The sequence below is a fragment of the Mobula birostris genome, chromosome 31 (genome assembly GCF_030028105.1).
Source record: "Mobula birostris isolate sMobBir1 chromosome 31, sMobBir1.hap1, whole genome shotgun sequence".
In the NCBI taxonomy this organism is placed as follows: domain Eukaryota; kingdom Metazoa; phylum Chordata; class Chondrichthyes; order Myliobatiformes; family Myliobatidae; genus Mobula; species Mobula birostris.
Genome location: NC_092400.1, coordinates 20291622 through 20314181, shown reverse-complemented (window position 1 = coordinate 20314181; position 22560 = coordinate 20291622). Strand labels below are relative to the sequence as shown.

At 40.3% G+C, this 22560-nt stretch overlaps 2 protein-coding genes across 6 annotated transcripts in view; one reads left to right on the top strand and one right to left on the bottom strand.

Annotated features, from left to right (window-relative positions):
* The window catches only part of LOC140190951 (protein FAM216A), a 17283-nt gene extending 9559 nt beyond the window's left edge, over positions 1–7724 (bottom strand). The window contains exons 1-2 of one of the 5 annotated variants that reach the window (XM_072247952.1): positions 4354–4566; positions 2165–2233 (exon numbers count right to left, since the gene is read on the bottom strand). In XM_072247952.1, the coding sequence (XP_072104053.1) occupies positions 2165–2174 (10 nt within the window). In that variant the 5' untranslated portion in view covers positions 2175–2233; positions 4354–4566. Of the gene's footprint in view, positions 1–2164; positions 2234–4353; positions 4567–7614 lie in introns of those variants that run through there. The other 4 variants (XM_072247948.1, XM_072247949.1, XM_072247951.1 and 1 more) reach the window with 4 other exon arrangements.
* Positions 7412–22560, top strand: gpn3 (GPN-loop GTPase 3). Its single transcript, XM_072247944.1, has 8 exons — positions 7412–7606; positions 10619–10727; positions 12895–13062; positions 13826–13950; positions 15074–15189; positions 18384–18480; positions 19423–19551; positions 21170–22560. The coding sequence occupies exons 1-8, from the start codon at positions 7559–7561 to the stop codon at positions 21236–21238; spliced, it is 861 nt and encodes a 286-aa protein (XP_072104045.1). The 5' UTR covers positions 7412–7558; the 3' UTR covers positions 21239–22560.

Below are 22560 nucleotides of genomic sequence, written 5' to 3'. Positions count from 1 at the left end.
GGGGGTGGTGCTAGTGCATATGACCAAAAGAAGGTACAAAATTGTAAAATTAGTCAGCTTCATCTTGGATACTAGCCTCTATAGTATGCAAGACATCTTCAGTGAGCAGTGCCTCAGAAAGGCAGCGTCTATTATTAAGGACCCCCATCACCCAGGACATGCCCCCTTCTCATTGTTACCATCAGGTAGGAGGTACAGAAGCCTGAAGGCACACACTCAGTGATTCAGGAACAGCTTCTTCCCTTCTGCCATCAGATTCCTAAATGGACATTGAACCCATGAACACTACCTCACTTTTTTTCTTTTCTTAATACATATTATTTCTGGTTTTGAACTACTTTTAATCTATTCATTATACATATCTGTGTGTGTGTGTGTGTGTGTGTGTGTGAATACATGCTTATTTATTAAATCTAACAAACAAGTCAACTCTTACAAAGGTAACCAAGTCACCTTCATAAATGATTAAATTACCTTGATGCATCCAGGAAAGCAGAAGTGCCTACCTTATATACACTGCATAATTGATTTACTTGGTTATTTGTTTTCTTTCTATATTATCATGTACTGCATTGTACTGCTGCTGCTCAGTTAACAAATTTCACAGCACATGCTGGTGACAATAAACTTGATTGTGATTCTTGTTTTTCTGCATCGGAGTCTCCTGCCTGATGGTAGTAAGTCAGAGTGGATGCTGGATGGATGGGCGGGATCCTTGATAAGCTAAAGGCCCTGCATACGCAGTGCCCCTGATATATGTCCACTGTCCGAGTAGAATAGCCAGCAGCAGGTCACTACAGCGAAAATGAGTTTAGACCAGCAACCAACTGGCATTTGGGATTGATTAGCAAGAGGAAATTAAAGGCAGGCAGGGCTAAGAACAGCGGTCATCATCAGAATGGATAGAGCTAAGGAACTGCAAGGGTAAAAAGACCTTGATGGGAATTGTATACAGAACACAAAACAGTAGTAAGGACATGGTCTACAAGTTACAACAGGAGATAGAAAATGCATGCCAAAAAGGTTATGTCACAATAGTTGTCTGGGACTTCAATATGCAGGAAGATTGGGAAAATCAGATTGGTGCTGGATTCCAGGATGGGGAATTTCTAGAGTGGCTATGAGATGGCTTTTTAGAACAACTAATAGTTGAGCCCACTAGGGGATCAGCTATTCTTGATTGGCTGTTGTGCAATGAACCAGAATTGATTAGCGAGCTTAAGGTAAAAGAACCCTTAGGGACAAGTGATCATAACAAAATCGAAGTCACCCTGAAATTGAGAAGAATGTAAAGTCAGATATATCAGTGTTACAATGGAGAAAAGGGAATTACAGAGGCATGAGAGAGGAGTTGGCAGAATTGATTGGAAAAGAACACTGGCAGGGATGATGGCAGAGCAGCAATGGCTAGAATTAGTTCTGCTGTGGAGTCAGTGTAAAAGAGAGGCAAGAGTGGATATCAGACTGCTGGAAAACGATGCTAGAGACGTAGTAATGGGGGACAAGGAAATGGCAGACGAACTATGTAAATATTATGCATCAGTCTTCACTGTGGAAGACACTAGCATTGAAACCCATCAAATGGAAAAAGGCCTTGATAGAATGGATGTGGAGAGGATGTTTTCTATGGTGGGAAAGTCTAAGACCAGAGGACACAGCCTCAGAATAGAGGGGTGTCCTTTTAGAACAGAGATGAGGAGGAATTGCTTCAGCCAGGGAGTGGTAAATCAGTGGAATTCTTTGCCACAGGCAGCTAGGAGGCCAAGTATTTATGTATATTTAAGGCAGAGTTTGATAGATTCTTGATTGGTCAGGGCATGAAGGGATACTGGGAGAAGGCAGAAGATTGGGGCTGAGAGGAAAATTGGATTGGGCACGATGAAATGGTGGAGTAGACTTAATGGGCCAAATGGCCTAATTCTGGTCCTATATCTTATGGTCTTATGTCCCCAGTAGATGGTGGGGAGACCCCTATAATCAACATCCATATATCCCACTCTCGACATCAACACAAAACCACTAAAGCAACTAAGGCGTAATAAATAAAACAGCACATCGGTTTTCAGCTACAAAGCCAAGAGAATACATGCTTATTTATTAAATCTAACAAATGAGTCAACTCTTACAAAGGTAACCAAGTCACCTTCATAAATGATTAAATTACCTTGACGCATCCAGGAAAGCAGAAGTGCCTACCTACCAGCTGAATCATGGAGTTTGAAATCCTGGTGCCCTAAAATGAACAACATTTTGAGATAATATTGCATCTAATGTATGAGTATTCCAGTGAAAGAAAATGGAACAGGAAATGCAAAATGAAATCCTACATTTGTACCAATCTGACATTTGTTAATAATATGACTTAGCATAATAAAATCAGTATTACAGAAGTTATTTTATTCTTTTACTAATTCTAAATTTCTCCTCATCCATTTTTCTTAGATTCTCACTAAATTGTCTTTGCAGATTTTGTCATTGGTGTATTTTGTTTTAAACTGAGATACAGTGTGGAATAGTCCTGGCCCTTTGAGTAGCTCTGCCTTGAAATCCCCTGATTTAATCCTAACCTCATCATGGGACAAATCATAGTGATCAATTAACCTAACACCGGTACATGTTTCGACTGTGGGAGGAAACCAGGGCACCCGGAGGAAACTCACGTGGTCATGGGGAGAACGTTCACACTCCTTACAGTCAGGGACGGGAATTGACCCTGGTCGACTGTACTGCAAAGCGTAGTGCTGACCACTACACAACCATGCTGCCCTGAGGGCCTAGATTATCCAGATGCAGATAATTTTGTCATAATAATATTGTTGCTTGTGGGAGCTCATTGTGCACAAATCAGTTCTCACCTTTACTGCAATTAGAGTTGACCAAAAAAGGGTCTTGGAAAATGTTTGAAAGTGCTATGCAAATGCAAGATTTTAATGAAAATGTTACATCAGATTAATTGTTTTCTGCAGTTTGCTCCGATAGAAATGCCATTTGGTTCACTCCGCCTCAACAGTTCCAGTGCAAACTTGTAGCCTCCCGTCAGAGCGTTCAGTACTGCAGTTTGAACTGACAATCTAACTGCTACACATTCTGTATGTTGGAAACACCAAACTCTTGCTGAGTTCTATATCTCACCTTCATTAGTCTGAATGAGAACCCGCAAATCAATAACCAATGCTCTATATTGCCCTGCGTCTACTATGAAATAATGCTCAGATTTCTAATACTGGAGCGGACAGCCACAGCTGTCTTTCTTCAAAGTACTTAAACAGAAAATATTGAAAAGCTAAATCTTACAGGGAATAAGTGGAATTCTTAATCTGATCCTGGAGAAAGGCAGCTTGGAACTCAAACACCAATTACTTTCAACCATCTAGAAATACTTGCATTATAAGACCTTATGATAGAGGAACAGAATTAGGCCATTTGGCCCGTCGAGTGTTCCATTTCATTACAGCTGATCCATTTTCGCTCTCAGCCCCAGTCCCCTGCCTTCTCCCCGTAACCCTTTCATGCCCTGGCCAATCAAGAACCTATCAGCCTCTGCCTTAAATACACCCAAAGACTTGACCTCCACGACCGCCTGTGAACAATGAATTCCATGGATTCACCAATCTCTGGTTAAAGAAATTCCCCTTCATCTCCGTTCTATAATGTTAATGCTTGCGGGTGAAACAAAAGTGACTCCAGAATTTTGTGTTTGTTTTGGTTTTTTTTGGTTTTGCATGGATAGATTTACGACTTTGGATTTTCGTCACAGATTTTAAGTTCTTGGCACTGATACCAGACACCTGAAATTCGAGAAACCGTGACGGTGACTGCACCGCAGCGACGAAAGCGAACTTCGTCATCCGCCTCTCTCAACGTGCTCTTGGATGTTAACGTCCTCCGTCGCCAACGGGAATGCTAGAGTGCAGTCATCACTGGATAAACACTGCCCTCTTCACTTGTGGGAAACCGTAACAAAGCTAGCCAAATACTTCGTGATCCCAGCACACAGGCACGGGACACGAAAGGGGTGCGAAGTGGTCTGGGAGAAAGCGCTCTGCGCTGTAAAAAACTGAAGCAGGGAGGTGCCAAGTGTAAAAATAACAGTTGCCCAGCAAAACATTCTACTGAGAAGCTGAGAATCAGCACGATTCCTCTCGAATACAAAATTAATTTTAAAAAAAATCAAGTAAGTCGAATCTTGCGAAAAGGAAAGCACGTAAAGCGCCGGTTGTGTTTCAAAAGCGGAATCCACAGATGTATTCCGAGGATAAGCAACAGCCTCCGTTTGATTCCCTGTACATCTTGTTAAAGGCACAGCCCGGAGGAGAATAAAAATGAGCAAGAAATTATAGATGTATTCCTTACCTTCTTGCTCCGCTAGTCTTGGGTGGCTCCTGTAGATCCTGCCAAACCGACCCTCGTTCCTGAAAGGTAACCTGTTTCCTGGGGTACATGGCTTCCCAGCCCAGCCAGGCACCTGATGCACGAAGCGTCAGGGAAGTGGCCTAGTCTCTGGTGACAGTCCCTGCCTCAGCTGAGGAGGGATTCAATGTGGGCATGCGCACAAGCATGTCCCCATGAACATTTTGAAAGAATGTTTCCAAGCCGAATGTAACAACGTAAGGTTTAGACCCTGACGTAACCCTTGAAATCATTTTGAGGTTTCAGGGAAACCCTGCGTAAAAGTTATTACATCTACAGCTAACGGTACGTTAGCGTGATCAGTAAGTTGTAGATATAATAATCGAAAAAATAATTGTCAATGCTCTTTTGAGTAGATAGCGAATTTTTACTTACCTCTCTTGAAATTAATCTCTTTCTTTCCCCGCCATAAATCTTAAAAACTCATAAGGGAAACATAATAAATTTCTCAGTTCTGGGTCGAACTTGAGACAAGCACACATGGATTTCACCTTCAACTGAAATGAGATGATTTCTGTCCTTGAAGATGCTTGTTAAACAAGAAAAAGCTTGGTCACACACATCAGAAGTTGAAAACTGCAGCAAAATGTTCATTGCTTTCTTATGAATGGCAGGATACCCTTTTTTCATAGAAATCCAGAACTTGTCCAGGTGCAAGTCAGTAAATCTCATCTTGAGTGCAAGATCAGAGTGCAGCTCACAAAAGTTCTTGATCTTCTCTCAAAGTCAAGTTCTCAGGCTGAGCAGAAGATTCAGAGAAAGGGTCACTCACCCACTCATACACTTGTGTTGAAAGGGAGGGAAAATACTGTGACTTTATTCTCACCACAGCATAGTGCCAGAGCAACTCAGCAGGCCAGGTAGCATCTTTGGAAAAGAGGAAACAGTCAACATTTCAGGCTGAGAGCCTTCATCAGGACTGGAAAGGAAGGAGAGAAGTCAGAGTAAGAAGGTGGAATGAGGGGAGGAAGAAGTACAAGGTGGTAGGTGATGGGTGAAACCAGGAGAGGGGGAGGAGTGAAGTAAAGAGCTGAGAAGTTGATCAGTGAAAGAAATAAAGGGCTGGAGAAAGGGGAATCTGATAGGAGAGGACAGAAGGCTGTGGGAGAAAGAAAACGGGGAGGAGCACCAGAGGGAGGTGATGGGCAGGTAAAGAGATAAGGTGAGAGAGGGAAACAGGAATGAGGAATGGTGAAGGGGGTGACAATTACTGGAAGTTTGAGAAATCGATGTTCATGCCATCAGATTGGAGGTTACCCACATAGAATATATGGTAACACATACGAAATGCTGGAGGAACTCAGCAGGCCAGGCAGCATCCATGGACTTTTTACCATAGATGCTGCCTGGCCTGCTGAGCTCCTCTGGCATTTTGTGTGTGTTGCTTGAATTTCTAGCATCTGCAGACTTTCTCTTGTTTGGAATATAAGGTGTTGCTCCTCCAACCTGAGTGTGGCCTCGTTGTGGCACCAGAGGAGGCCATGGACCAGAATGGGAATGGGAATTAGAATGGAAATAGGTGGCCACCGAGAGATCCCACTTTTTGTGGCGGATGGAGTGAAGGTGCTCGTCGAAATGGTCTACCAAGAGGGACCTCCTGTTTGAGCACCGAGCTAGCAACTCGGCCTGGTAAAACAGACAAATGCTAAAGAGACAGCCAAGTTGCCACCTGATATTCCAAATGAGGTTGGGGAGGAAAAATCGATGGTTCAATGATTGGTGGTTTGGTGTTCTATATTCTTCGTTTTTCGCTCTTTTTTTGCTGTTTGTGTAGTTTATTATATTTTTGCACGTTTGGGGGTTTGATGTTTTCCTTTGAAGGAGTTCCAATGTCTTCTTTCCTTGTTCCGTGTCTGTCTGTGGGGAAGATGAATCTCAGGGTTGTATACTGCATACTTTGATAATAAATGTCTTTGAATCTCTGAACGTGTTTGCCCATTATCAACATCGATGAGGACCTCAACACCATTATGATGGTGTCAAGACTAGCGCGTGATTTGGATTTAAGTGAGGGAGAGCTGCACAGCCTCAGCCTCAGCCTCACTCTCTCTTCCCAATTCCCATCTGGATCCAGTGGCAAGACAAGAGTTGAGATGGCTGGAGATGGGACTAGGTGCAATGGATGACCAGGATGCCTTCTGTGTCTTGTCCTGCTCTGAAGGATAATTTATAACTATCTTGTTTGTCCACACTGTTGGTGTGGTCTTTGATTGATTCTATTATAGTTATCAGATTTAGTGAATATGCCCACAAGAAAATGAATCTCAGGGTTGTCTATGGTGACATATACATATTGATAATACATTTACTTTCAGCTATGAGGTATTGTGAGGAATGTGGAGGTTATATTACAGAAAGCTACTTCTGCAGTTGACGGCAAGTCCAGGCATTGGCAACTTTACAGCTTTTTTATGTACAATGCAAAATATGTCTCCTCAATACAAATTAAAAAATGCTGGAAAGACTTAGAAAGTCAAGCAGCATCTGAGGTAAAAGCTAAATTTTCATGAGGAAATGGTCCTGTTTAAATGGAGTGAATGAAGAGAACGCCTATGCTAGGGTGGGGAACAAATTAGTGGTTGACACATTTTTGGTGTTTACTAGGAAAGCGTTGTGGAGCTAAGACCAACTGATTGACCTAGGGGAAATGCAAGTACACTGCGGACAAACACCAGAAGAACCAGTTCTGACTGACCAGGTCGTGTGAGACAGCTTTCCGTCGCCGACTACATTGGAGAGTGGAGGTTGTCCTTCCATTGGCAGCTGGACTCCAGGGACACGGGATCATATATTGCGTTAATTTTGTTTGGAAAACTCAGTTCATACGTCAAGGGAAGTTCACTGACCTCAAAAATTAATTCTGACTTGCGTATCTATAGAGGCTCCGGAGCATTTCCAACAGTTTATGCGTTTATGTAACATAAGAACTAGACGCGGAATGCAGTGGCAAATTGTTCTGATTTGTTAAAGCTGCGGGTGTTGAGGGTGCCCCTGTTCCGAGTCGCGATTACGCCGAATATTGCGAAATGCGCGCTTGCGTTGATGTCATCACCAAGCGGCTTCCGTAGCTGGAAGTTATGGTGCGCGGTCGGTGCTGGAGGTAGGCGCCCCGGACGGTGAAGCGGCTCTCCCCGCTGAACGGCTCGGCATGCCTCGATACGCCCAGCTCGTGATGGGGCCTGCCGGCAGTGGAAAGGTACTTACCGACTCCGCCGGCAAATGGCGCACTTTCGTGGAGAGTGGATATTCAAACACGCAGCTCCCCAAAGTTGAGTGGAGGAGTTGGGCCTGAATTCGCTGTGAACTGGACCTTCCCTCGTGCTTTTGTTCAAGTACTACCAACCCAGTACAAAAACAAACCTTTTTCCAGTTATTCTGTTGTGGATTTAATGATGTTTGAGATGCAGATAATTCCTCGAGGCTTCAGACTCAGACTGTAGCATTTATGCAGCAAAGAGCCATTAAAGATGCAATGGTCCTTGACTCAAAGCATTTCGTATTTCACAGCGCCATTAAGAAATGTATTTTAACCTTTCTGTTAACCTTTATTGGTGATTCATTTCATTCCCCAGGGTATCAAACAGCAATCTTCTAATTAGATCCCTTATAATTTAAAAAAAATGCTCAACTTTTTATTAACAGGGAACCTAAAACCACTTCTTAATTTTCATTTATTCTTGGTCCACTCTATAGATCAATAATAACAAAAGGTTCAGCTCATGGACAAAATTTTGTGGCTGGATTTACATTAGTCTTCCAAGAATACCATTTTTTGTACAAAAGTTTTGACATCTTAATGCATATTTCATTTTTTTTGCTGCTTAATTTGAAATACTTGATAAAGTCTTTTTGTACTTTAAGTTATAACAAGCATTTATTTATTTGTTGAGATACAGCACAGAATAGGCCCTTCGAGCGACACTGCCCAGCAATCCCCTGATTTAACCCTAGCCTAATCACGGGAGAATTTATAATGACCAAGTAACCTACCAACTGGCACGTCTTTGGGCTGTGGGAGGAAACTAGAGCACCCAGGGGAAACCCCTGTGGTCACGGGGAGAACGTACTCCTTACAGGCAGCAGTGGGAATTGAACCCAGGTCACCTGTACTGTAAAGCACTGTGCTAACCATTACACTACATCTGTTGATGTACAGTTGCAAGTTTCTGAACCTTTTGCAATGACCTGCTTTTCTGCATTAATTACTCATAAAATGTGGTTTGTTCTTCATCTAGTCACAATAATAGACAAACACAATCTGCCTAAACTAATAATGCACAAATAATTCTACTTTTCATGTCTTTATTGAACACCTTGTTTAATCATTCACAGCCTTTGTATTTAATAACTAGTGGAACCTCCTTTGGCAGCAATAACCTCTACCAAATGTTTCCTGTAGCTGCTGATCAGAATGGTGAGGAGGAATTTTAGACCATTCCTCCATATAGAACTGTTTCAGTTCATCAATATTTCTGGGATGCCTTGCATGAAGTCATGCCACAGCATCTCAATTGGGTTAAGGTCTGGGCTCTGACTTGGCCATCCCAAAATGCAAATTTTCTTCTTTTTAAACCATTCTGTTGTTGAGTTACCCTTGTGTTTTGGATCATTGTGTTGTTGCATCAACCAACTTCCATTAAGCTTCAGCTGACAGACTGCTATCCTGACATTCTCCTGTAAAAGTGTCTTGATACAATTTTAAATTCATTGTTTCCTCAACGACTGCAAGCTGTCCAGGCCCTGAGGTAGCAGAGCAGCCCCAAGCCATGATGCTCCTTCCACCATGCTTCACAGTTGGGATGAGGTTTTGGTGTTGGTGTGCAGTGCCCTTTATCCTCCAAACATAGTGGTGTGCATTTCTGCCAAAAGGTTCAACTTTTGTCTCAGCTGTCCACAGAACATCGTCCCAGAAGTGTTGTGGAACATCCAGGTAGTCTTTTGTAAGCTTGAGAAGTGCAGCATTGGTGTTTTTTTTTGGAGAGAAGTGGTTTCCACCTTGGTGTCCTTCCACGAGCACCATTCCTGTTCAGTGATTTTCTTCTAGTGGAGACATGAACAGAGACTTTAGCAAGTTCTAGAGATTTCTGCAGGTCTTTTGCTGTTACCTTTGGGTTCTTTGTCACCTCCTTCAGCATTGCACATTGTGCTCTTGGTGTCATCTCTGCAGGACGCCCACTCCTTGGGAGAGTAGCAACAGTACTAAATTTCCTCCATTTGTAGACAATTTCTCTTACAGTGGACTGATGAACACTCAGGTCTTTAGAAATGCTTTTGTAGCCTTTTCCAGCTTCATGCATCTCTACAATTCTTCTAAGGTCCTCTGAAAGTTGTTTTGATCAAGACATGGTGCACATAAACAAATCTTTCTCAAGAGGAACAGGCTCCGTCAATAATCTGACTTTCTTTTTTTATATAGGGCAGGGCACCTCTACATCCCACATCTCCAATCTCATCTCATTGATTGGAACGCCTGACTCCAAATAGCTTTTGTAGAAAGCATTACCCCAGAGATTCAGAGAACCTGAACCGTGATTGTTTAAATAGAGTACTCAGTATTGACAAGAAGTAGTACAGTTGTTTGTGTGTTATTTCTTGAGGCAGATTGTGTTTGTTATTGTGACTTGGATGAAGATCAGACTACATTTTATGAGTAATTAATGCAGAAAACCAGGTCATTGCAAAGGGTCCACAAACTTGTTCTTGCAGCTGTATTTTCTTTACAGTACTGTATGATAGGTTGCGACAGTGATTATGTAGTCATGGGGAAATAATTCTATAAAATTAATAGGAATTTATGGTTAACCTAAATGTATAATTTTGGATTGACTATCAATGGGTTTTGATGTGGTATGTTTCTGAAATAATCCTTCACAATATCACAAATTTCAAGTCATATGTGACAAGAAATAGAAAAATTTAATGCAAAAAGGCCTTCAACAGCTGGAGGCAGTTAGTGGGTCAAGCAGAGTTTGTGCGGGGAAGGGAATTGTCAACATTTTGGATACAGATGCAGCACCTATTCTGATTCAGGGTTTCAAACTGAAAGGTCAACGATTCCTTCCCCACCTACAGATACAACTAGACCTGCTGACATCCTTCAGCAATCTTATGTTTTTCCCCCGCAGCATCTGCAGTCTCTTTGAGAATTCTGTGTTATTTAATTGATGTATTTACCGTGAGGTGTGTAAAAGTTGTTTTTTAATTTCAGAGCACTTACTGTTCTACCCTGCAGCAGCACTGTGAGGTGTTGAATCGGTCAGTACAAGTGGTAAATCTTGACCCTGCTGCTGAATACTTTGACTATCCTGTCCTGGCAGGTAAGTTGACTTTGCAAAATACCTTTAAAATGATCATTTAAAAACATATGAGATTTACAAATGTACTTAATCATTGTGCATTAAACAATTAACATAGCCTTGTGATGGTATTGTGTTAGTGACAGCGAAGTTCTGAGCTCAAAGGCCTTAAACCCTACCAGATATAGATAACCACAGGTACTCTCATTAAAAGGAGGTTGTACTGTAACTACCCAAAGTTCAAAATCTAGTTCACTTCCCTGTTTATCTTCCATGGTGAGTTTAGCTGCCACTACTCACTTTTTGAACCCCCTGGCTACCAAAGAGGAGATGCTTCCAACTAACAAAGTCATTCAGTAAGTCCTGAAGAAGAGTGTCGGCCCAAAGTGTCGACTGTTTATTCATTTCCATAGATGCTGCCTGACCTGCTGAGTTCCTCCAGCATGTTGTGTGTGTTACTCAGGATTTCCAGCATCTGCAGAATCTCTTGTGTTCATTTACACGGTTCATTTATTTTCAGTGAACTATGTTTAAATTTTAACATTATTGAAACAAAACTTAGAACATAGAGAATTTCTATCTTATAAATGCTTTCTAAATTACAAACCATTTGTAAAAACACAAAGGAGTTCCAAAACACAGGTACAGTGGGCTGCAGGCGACCAATTCATCCGTTGTGGGAATTCAAGACAGTGGAATGAATTATAGTCCTCCTTGCCCCCATCTTTCTGCTATTCATGATGTTACTGGACCATTCCTGACAAGCCTGGACTGCTCTGTCTATTTATACTGTTTTTCTGCCACTTGGGTGACTTCGTACTCGTGATTTTTTTTTCAGATACATTTTCACACAGGTGGTTTAAAAGTTTCTGGAGACAGAGTCCCAGGTACCCACAATTAATTCTGCAAAGCTGATTCCCTGAGTACATAAACCTTCCAACTATTAACAGATCCGCCTTTTGATATGCTAAGTGATGTTATCAATTTGGTCTGCAAGTTTCCTCAAACTAAGTAACTTAGCCAGCATTGTCTGGTTTGATACAAGCCCAATTAGCATAACATCATTGTCTTATACTGCATCTCTTGAGTAGTAAGCCCCGTGCTGTGAGCCAGCATCCTGTGCTGTATAGATGGTGCTTGTTTGCAAAGCTGTCCTTTTAAATTGAAACCTACTATTGCTTTTGACGTATCAACGAAACGTCAAAGAAGGAGGGTGCCCACCTGATGACGCCGATGACGTACCTACCCTCCCTTCTTGTCACCACTCCAAACCCACTGCCAACATCGAGAGTGCCAACTTACCATAGGGATTGAAACATCAAGTCCTAGTAGCTCTACTGCCATTTAAATTAAGCACTGAAGACTGGTCCCCACTTACAACCAGAAAGTAAACAAAGAATACTGGTTGGAAGTTTAACTTACCCAAAAATAACACACTGACTATTTGAAGTGTCAGCTGCTAGTGTTTAGAAAGAAAGCCCCCACACCCCTGCTTCCACTGGACAGTGAATATCCATGACAGTCTTATGCAAACAATTATACCTTAATAGTAAAAACTCACAGTAATCTATTGAAATGTATCAAAATATATTATGCAATAGGAAAGTCTTTGGAATAATGTTTAATAGGAAATCTTATCACAGTATCCAGTAAACAGGTTAACCTTAATTCCACTTAAGCTTGATATCTCTCAATCCCTTTCCCTTCTGGGAAATTTAGCTGGTCCTTCCTAATACTTTAAATTTCAAATATGTTGTACGTTATTTCAAATAACTTTAAATAGGTTAATACTTCAGATTTCATTTTGTGGTGATTTACTCTCAAGTCTAAGACAATATCTATTGAAAAATCCAATGACTTTCTTCAATATTTTGACATTGTGGTCCTTTAATATTGAGTAAATTCCCTCTCAATTTTTATCAATATTCTTAATAATCCTGAAAGGTCCAAATTAAAATATTTAATTCTGATCCTATGACATTTATTTCATAGTCATAACGATTGGTTTTTATGAAAGAAAATTAAAACTTAGTTTGTTAAAAATTCTATTTTCAACATTCTTATACAATTCGTTGAATTGTGCTTGTTTAGAAATCATTATTTTGATGTAATGCTCAGTTTTAAAATAGCAATTCTTTGAACTTGAAATATCACAGTGCGTTAATCTTTCTACTGATAATGGGTGCAGATATCCGGGAGCTTATCCAAGTGGAAGATGTGATGGAGGATGAAACGTTAAGGTTTGGCCCAAACGGTGGACTCATTTTCTGCATGGAATACTTTGCCAACAACTTTGATTGGTTGGCAGATTGCCTTGGCCACGTGGAAGATGATTATATACTATTCGACTGTCCAGGTAGGCAGCAAGTTACATTTATCTTCTCCAATGGTCTAGAGATTACTTTGGGTGGAGCTTCAAGATTAAGGTTGACTTGCTTCGTGGGTTCTGAGGTAACAGACATCACCAAAGCAGCAGAATCAGATTTACTCTCATTGACATGTAACGTGAATTTATTTGTTTTCTGGCTGCAGTTTTGTGTAAAGACATAAAGTAAGAATCTATAAATTACATAAGACTTCTGCAAAACAGAGGAATAACAAGGTAGATGTTTTGATGGTGTGAAAGTATTGGTTATTTCAATTGTTGCACACCCTCTTACGACTTTTGAAGAAACATGACCTTCGATGCTCTTATGTTGGTCAGAACAGTCTCAGTGCAGGAATTACCGTGATTCAGTGAGGATGTCATATTTCTTCAAGGAGCCTTTGAAGTGTATTCTCTGTCCTCAGAGAAATGGTAATGATGTGGGAGCTTGGAGGAGTAGTTAATCTTGGGCTTGGAAGTCTGCAGTTTAATGTGGCCTGCCCATCTGAGCATAATCAGAGCCTTGATGTTGGCCTGGGAGAGGTCACTCAATGAATTGCCCATAATGCCAGTCAATTTGGAGGCTGTTGGGGAGGCAGCACCTCTGTTGTAAATTGATCGTGATAGGGGCTGTGAATAGGCACCCCTCAGGAGTTGCATTTCCAGACTCACTTTGTAACAGAGCCCTTTATGATTTGATTGCTGGATCTACAAATGGTGTCTACACTAATGTGTCTTTATTTGTTATTTACAGGACAGATTGAGCTATATACACACCTGCCAATAATGAAGCAGCTTGTCGAACAGTTACAGCAGTGGGAATTCCGTGTTTGTGGTGTATTTCTTGTTGATTCTCAATTTATGGTGGAGTCATTTAAGGTAATCACCTCCATTTTATGGAATTCAATATTTGAGGTTGATGCCACTGCCTTATTATCAGATATGCAGATTTTTATTAAGGTGAGTGACATGTAAAAGAATAAAGTGCAATATACTTTGATCCCAGATTTATTTTCCTTTGTTTACATTTAGTTTAAAGTTTTTGACAAAGTGGAGAACAATTAATTTAAGGATTAGATGATGAATACCGTTTGGCTATTTGACTAAAGAGCAATAGTTTTGTCTGATACAGGTCCCTACGAGTTAATTCGGCTGGGCTTTTCATGAGATCAATTACCAAAGAATTTTTTCTCATTTTAGATTAAAAACATTGGGGTCATTTCCTACTGACTGTTGGTGTGTCGGGTAATGAAAGGGCAGATGTTATAACCGAGCAGGCGCTGACAAAGTCGGAGGTAGATATTATAGTCACTATGGGAAAGTAAGAAGCCAAATCTTGTATTTGGTTGGCTGGGATTGGGAAATGGCAGAAATTGTGGGATGGGGTGCACCAGGGAGGTGGTATAACAATTTGTTTCCATCAGTTTGAGGGGGGGTGCTTTTGGGAAGGGTGTGTGGTCAGCAAGACTGGCTTGGACGTCTGGGTTTGCACTCCACTGTGGCGTTTGTTGGTAAGCATGGGAACAGGTGGTCTTATTTTTGTAAGGACATGTGATCACGGTGTGCCACATATACTCGTTGGAACGTAGGAAGCTGTTGAGACGACTACTGGGCAGAACGGGAGTGCCTAGTTTGCGAGACATTCTGGCACCTGAAGCAGAGACAGTTAAGTCATGTCGGGACCTGGGGAACTTTGTAAATAAAACAGGTTTGGGAGGCACAATCTGATCCTTGTCATGGCTCCTTTCATACTCCACAACAGTAGGTGGCAGTAATGCACCCTCCTGATAGGGGCCATTAGCACAAAAGATGTTTTGCACCAGCTGAGATGATCAGAATCAACAGATTACAAATAAAATCTGTGATTTTATATTGCATATTTAGTCCAAATCTTTCCATCAACAAACTTAAATTCTGTATGAGTTTTATTATTTGTATATGAATGGCTTAATTCTGTCTTTCACTGCAAAATATGAAATATGTAATATCATAATTTTCTTAGTTTGTGTCAGGAGTAATGGCAGCTCTCAGCGCCATGGTCTCTCTGGAAATTCCACAGGTCAACGTCATGACAAAAATGGACTTACTTAACAAGAAAGCAAAGAAAGAAATTGAAAGGTAAGTGAAACCTTATTTCACACCCGACCCGCTGAGTTCCTCCAGCATTTTGTGTGTGTCACTTTGGATTTCCAGCGTCTGCAGATTTTCTCGTGTTTCTTACATGAATTACTTACTTAAGCCTGTCACCCTGACTGGGGCATAGGCTACCAACAGCAGCTTGCCAGAGTCCTCGAGGTCTTTACAGCTTCTGTTGGCGTTTCTGTAGCACTTTCTGTAGCCCAGTCCTCTTCTTTCCGCACCCAGGCTTGGGACCGTCCATGCTGGGGTTGCACTGAAGTTTCTACTGGGAATATTTACTCAAGCCCACAGACCGTCAAAGATTGCTACCTGTCAACCCCATCTGAAGTATAATTCATATTAAGCATGTACAGAGACTTGAAAAAAGGCCCGGAAGTAACTATACTCTGGACTCTTCCAGTGCCGTACAACTAAAGAAATGGACGTAACTGAAACAGTTCAGTACATACTTGAAAAAGATTTGATGATGCTTCTGAATGTGTTGGTGTAGCCATAAAATGATGGGAGAGCTGGCTTGCGCATAGAAGACAGAGGGTAGTTATTCAAGCTGGAGGTCTGTAATTAGTGGACTTCCATAGGGACCTTTGCTGTTTGTAATGTATATAAGTGAGCTGGATGAAAACGTGGGAAGGTGGGTTAGTAAATTTGCAAATGATGTCAAGATTGGTGGAGTTGTGGATGGTGTAGAAGACTGGCAAAGAATACAGCATGATACAGACCAGTTGCAGATTTGGGCTGAGGAATGGCAGATGGAGTTTAACTCCGATAATGTGAGGTGTTGCACCTCAGTAGGGCAAAACGAGGAAACAGTACACTGTTATGGGCAAGGTCTTTAACAGTGTTTCTGACCATAGAGGTCTTGGGATCCAAGTTCACAGATCCTTGAAAGTGGCTACACAGGTTGATAAGGTGGTGAAGAAGACTTACGGAATACTTTTATTAGTTGAGGCACTGAGTTCAAAAGTCAGGAGGTTGTGTTGCAGCTTTATAAAACTCTGGTTTGGTCACATCTGGGAATTGTGCACAGTTCTGGTCACCCCACTATAGGAAAGATGTTGAGGCTTTGGAGAGGGTGCAAAAGAGGTTTATCAGGATCCTGTCTGGTTTAGAGGGCATGTGCTATCTCGAGGCTATACAACCTTGGATTGTTTTCTCTGGAGCGTTGCAGGCTGAGGGGAGATCTGATAGAGGTTTATAAGATTGAGAGGCATAGAGTATATAGGGAATATCTGTTTCCCAAGGTTGAGATGTCTAATACCAGAGGGCATGCATTGTAGATGAGAGGGGGTAGGTTCAAAGGGGATATGAAGAGTAAATTATTTTACTCAGAGTGGTGGGTGCCTGGAATGCGCTGCCTGGAATGGTGGTAGAGGTAAATACATTTGAGGCTTTTAAGAGATGTTTGAGTAGTCACATAGATATAAGGAAGATGATGAGATTAGCGTTTGGGTGTTTTTGATTTGCTTTTTAGCAGGTTCAGCACAACATTGTGGGCTGAATGGCCTGTTCCTGTGCTGTACTCCTCGATGTTCTGATGTCAGTAAGGTACAACTGCTCAGAGAGGACGTGGTTAAAATAATAAGTGAGAACTCCTCAAGATACCTTTTAATTATAAAAATATAAGTGGATCACTTATGTCCTTAAGAGAAGGAAATGACTTTCCTTACCCCATGAGTTCTGAAATGATTTGGGAACTGGAGATGGACAGTAAATACTGACCTTACTTTGCCTGCAATTTTCTTTTCCAACTGTAAGGCAAATCCACAATATAACTTCCAAATAAATGTTCAAGGCTTGCTGGATTGAATTTTAAATTTACTAAAGAAAAGGAAAATCATAATGTATGTAAAATTCCTACTTCAAACTTCTGTGTTTAAAGCAATATACTGGAAATAAACATTGTTCAAGATTTAGTTGTACAGCGGGCCACTCCTAGCAGTACTACCCCTTCATCTTGATAGGCATATGCATTAGTGTAGTAAGACAATTTATATTAGTTTACATGCTTCTACAGTAATATTAGGCAGCTCAGGATAGGGGTATTTTGTTGGCATTTGTCATGCAAGCAGTGTTGGCTGGACTGAGATGCTCAGTTTCCATCCTTCCGTTGGTTTTTTCTGGTCCCTGGAATATACATTTTTACCTTTTTGCCAGCCTACCCGATGGACCAAGTGGCCTATGTGACGGAGACAGACACCCCCCCCCCCCCGTCATTCTGTTGTTGCACCAAGTGTGCATGCTTCAGTGTCTTCCCCTGGTATATTTTCTTAATGGATTTGCTGAATGGTGCCTTTCCCACCACACTCTTCACAACGTTTCATCTCTTTAGTAGTGGGGATGTGTAAATGGATATATGTTGTTTGAATATGGTATTTCAGGTAGATATTTCTGTTTGTTTTGTAATATGATTGTAACTACATTGTGGGGTGCATCATATTCTAATTCATGTGTAGTCTTAAGTTAACTTTGGTTCTTAAAGATGGTGTGTCCTGGTGCATAATAAACGGGCCTCTTCGCTCTTAGTAGGAGAGTTCAAGGTTGCCAGCAGTTCACACTGGTCAAGTACAAGTACAGAACTATTGTGTTTTCTGGTAGATAACTTTTTGTAAATATTGGCAGTTTTCTTTTCTCTATTTTTGCTAATTTTTGTAAGTTTGATTTTTGACGCACCTAATAAACATCCTTGCACCGAAGTGGTAAGCGAGACCAGCCGTTTTTCTTCCTTCGGTCATAACGCATGTATCTAACAGCCTAACTCTGCTTCTGTCTCTTATGGTGTTCCCTTTATAGAGTGAACTACTTGGCCATTTCACCTTTCCTTTAAGGTCAAGTGTCACTTGCTCTGATAACTAAATGCTTACAGGCAAATTCACCCTTCATTATGTTGGAATGTTGTTTTAATAGAGATGATTGCAATTTTGTCTTACTGTGCAGCTTATTATTGGACAGCATAAAGGCATTTGGAAAGAAAATGCCTAAAAGTCTGTTAACTTTCTCATATTTCCTCTGTTAAATTGTGTTCGTGCCATCATACTGAGTTATCAGCATAACAGGAAGTAACACTTGGAGATCCACTTTGCAAAACATTTGTCTATCAATACAGTTGTGTGTTATTTACAGAAAATGTTCTCTGACAATATCAATAATACATCCTTCTAATTCCTTTCATGAAGGTATTTGGACCCTGATATGTATTCACTGATGCAGGACTCCTCTGATATTTGGAAAAGCAAGAAATTTAAGAAACTCACCAAAGCAATTTGTGGATTGGTAAGTATTTTTGACTGATTAATAGGATGCTCTATTTCACTCTGTTTGAAACAATACCAGTATTCAGTTGTTATTAAATATCAATATACATTCATCTGTCTTTCCACAAGTTATTTAATCTATTCATTTATGAAAGGTTATTGGGTATGGAGTTTAATATTCATGCAGAAAATTAAAAGGTTATTTGATATTCAAAATTAGGAATGCTTGATACAGAATGCAAACAAACTTTTTACCGGCAGAAAGGACGGTATCCAAAGGATGCAAATTTATAATCATTATGAGCATTGATTTTATGGGGCAGAGAGCATCTGAATTCGCACTGCTTTAGTAATGATCCCAGCAGAGTGGTCTTTGTGGTCCGAGTTCGATAGTTTTTTTTAATGGGTACTTTTATTTTGGTACCGGCATGATGTTTTTTTTCTCTCCACACGTTGGGTGTTCAACAATGTTTTTTTATATGGGTTCTTTTGGGTTTCTTTGTTTCATGGCTGCCTGTTAGGAAATGAATCTCATAGTCATATAATGTATACATACTTTGAACTTTGACTCTTTGAAACTACTACTGACACACTGATAGGAAAGTTTATGATTTAGGAAGTTTTAAACTTTAAAACATTATTTCTGTAGATATTTAGCTAAAATTATGCTGTATTTTGTATAGGTGCCTTTAATATGTGACACATATTTAGGGAATATTCTGATATAAACACTTTGACAATCAGATTTGATTGTTAAACTAATATTTCTCAAAAGTGCTAATGAACCTCCAACATTTCTAAAGCAGTCTTTTCAAATTGTTTTTGTGTATGCATATTTAGTGTTATAAATATTGGCTTAATCCTGTTATTTGTAGTAAAATTGGGAGATACAGAATTTTATAAGCTATTTGGAGGATTTGATATTAAAATCATTTTAGTTATATTTATTAAATATCTGTAGGTTGATGACTACAGCATGGTTCGTTTTTTGCCATTTGACCGTTCAGATGAAGAATGTATTAGCATAGTTTTGCAACACATCGACTTTTCCATTCAGTATGGAGAGGACTTTGAAGTCAAAGAACCAAAGGTGAGTGCAAATCTTTTCCTGTGTGGGATTTCACCAGTGACATTAATAAACTCAAAAGTTTCTGTACTTCACCATTCCCTATCCCCCCACCCCCAGACACCTTCCTTCCCCTCATCTGGTTTTAGCTTTCACCTGCCAGCTTCTACTCTCACTCCCTCACCTCTTTTTTGGTGGTGCAGTGGCATCAGCGCCGGACTCCGGAGCAAGTTCAAATCCAAGTTGGGCCACCCCCTGAGGATACTTTCCATCCGTGCTGGGTTGAGCGTCAAGCTAGCCACTCGGCCTTGCTTTTTTAAAAAAAAAAGGGTCAAGTCAGGAACGTTCATATCGTGACCCTGTTAATCCGAAAGGAGACCAATCCTGACCCCACACACCAGACAAGAATGGCTGACTGTCTGGTGCGACATGCTAAAAAAAAAAACCCTATTTCTGGCTTCTGCCCCCTTCCTTTCCAGTCCTGATGAAGAACTCAGCCCAAAACACCAACTGTTTATTCCCCTCCATAGATGCTGCCTGACCTGCTGAATTCCTCCAGCATTTTGAATGATGGATTTTCATTGGCGCTGCTTGCCAAGTCCCCTTTAATAGTGACACTGGAAGTCCTTTATTATTGCCCATCACTCAGTCTTCATCAGCCTAGTCAACGTGAGCCACAGACATTCCATAATGACTTGGTATATAACACAACTTAGGTGTTCAAGTATATTGCATTCCTCAATTAATGTGAATACCCACCTTTGCAACCACATCAAAAAATCATTTACTGTGATTGGCTAACTTGTGAACTAATCTGTACCTTTCAAGCCAAGGCTGTTTGTTAGACAGTGGTAGGGTTGTGCTTTACCTTCTACAACTGAAAAGAATACACAATTTCACATAAAAGAATGAGTTCTTAGAGATCTGTTGTCACAGGGTTTCTGACAACCGTGAAGCTCCAGGATGAGCCACTTCCTCCAGGGGAGAAGGGAGAACAACACAATTGATTTTCAAATGCATTCTTTTACGACAGCAGTTTTCAAATGCTGATGCTGTTAAAGTGAGATAGAATCATAGAAAACCCACAGCACAATACAGGCCCTTCGGCCCACAATGCTGTGCTGAACATGTACTTACTTTAGAAATTACCTATACCCATAGCCCTCTATTTTTCTAAGCTCCATGTACCTATCCAGGGGTCTCTTAAAAGACCCTATTGTATCCGCCTCCACCACCGTCGCCAGCAGCCCATTCCACACACACTCCACTGTCTGCGTTAATTTAAAAAAAACTTACCCTGACATCTCCTCTGTACCTACCTCCAAGCACTGTAAAACTGCCCTCTTGTGTTAGCCATTTCAGCCCAGGGATAAAGCTTCTGACTATTCACGCGATCAATGCCTCTCATCATCTATGTGTAGACCAGTAACTGAATACTGTTGTTTCAAGTATCCTGACTCTGATCTTTCCTGTACTGTGCTTTGTTTTCCTTAAGAGTTCAGAACTAAAAGGTATTGAATGTCAAATAAAAATCCTTGTGATAATATGTAACAAGTAATGAGAGAATGCCTCATTCAGTGACTAAAAAATGAAGTTTTTCAGGGTTTACTTGCATAATTCAGTCACAAATCCTTCATTACAGGAGCAAGATGAAGAGCTTGATGCACCAAGCACAAGTCATCAGTTTTTCCAAGGCGCGACTGCTGACTGAATTCCTGGATCTAACCAAGCATCTGGGCCCAGTTAAACATTAGGTGCCTTCCTAAAGATGCCTGATACCACACAATTTAAAACCTTGTGTGAGAACTCAGCTTGTTTGCACTATTATATTGTGTGAAGATTAATTCAAATCTTTCAATTTGTATTTGAAAGTGATTGTTGAACCTACTAGATATAATTATGTGCTGGTAAGTTACCCGCTGCTGAGTGCCCTTCCTTTTATGATACTAATAACATTCACTGATGTTTGGAATGACGAGTGACAGACCAGTTTTAAAAGATCAGGACTTAAAGGTTTGTTTACTCGTAGAGAATCTTTATATTTTCACATTAAATTATTGCTTATCTCTGCAGGTACTTTATGAATGTTGAAATGTTGTTTCGAACTGTTGTAAAATGAGACCTGTCAGAAGTTGTACAGTGAACAGCGATGGTTTTTATCTTAATATATCTCATTTTGTGTGCTCCAAAATTCTTTCTGCCAAATACTGCACCATGTGTAGCTTCAGTCATGTGGTTCAGCAGAGATCAGTATGATGTATGATGTCTCACACAAAGTACCCATTATGCCTGCACAGCAAAAGCTTTAAAAGAGGACAAAATTAATCACATTAAGATTACAACCGAATGTTTATATAATGTTGAAATAATCAGCAGATGTTTCTTACATTTAGTTCTAACTTAAAGATAATATAAAACCTGATTTTAAACAGATTGGTTTGGAATATGGAGCAAAGGTCATAGAATGGAATTGAAGTACAGACCATGCTTAACGTAAATGAATGGGGCAAAAGACTGAAGATGATTTCCTTCTCTTGTTACTATGTTAACAGATACATTCATAGCAAAGATGGATTTTGATTTTTTTTGTATTATATGGAAATAAAAGCGTAATTCTCTGTTTTCAGACTTCATGTTGCAAATATTAGCACAAAGCAACACCTGAATTTATGGTGTAAGTGTAAAGTGAGAGAAATGATATGTTACAACTATAAAATTGTGGGATATTAATATTCATAATTCCATATTTTGGTACAAGCTGAAGCATATTTTAATTAGAAGTTTTTTACAGTGTTTACATATGACTAAAGACTATTGTTAGCTACTCCACGTAATTATCTTGAATCCTGGCTTGATTGAAGCACCTTATCTGTGAGATATAGTTTTAATGTTGGTAAAATATAATTTATAAAGCAGCATGGTTCTTCTGAACTCGGGCGTTCAAAGGTAGAACTAAAAACTGAACAGCAGTCTTAGTGTCTGTTTCAGTCTATCATCCCTGTTCTATCAATAAAGTTTATTTTGTATCATTAA

Coding starts and splice junctions, on each gene's coding strand:
- gpn3 (XM_072247944.1), top strand. CDS start 7,559: ATGCCTCGATACGCCCAGCTCGTGATGGGGCCTGCCGGCAGTGGAAAG. Junction 15,190..18,383: donor GCAAAGAAAGAAATTGAAAG/GTAAGTGAAACC, acceptor CCTTTCATGAAG/GTATTTGGACCCTGATATGT. Junction 19,552..21,169: donor TTGAAGTCAAAGAACCAAAG/GTGAGTGCAAAT, acceptor CCTTCATTACAG/GAGCAAGATGAAGAGCTTGA.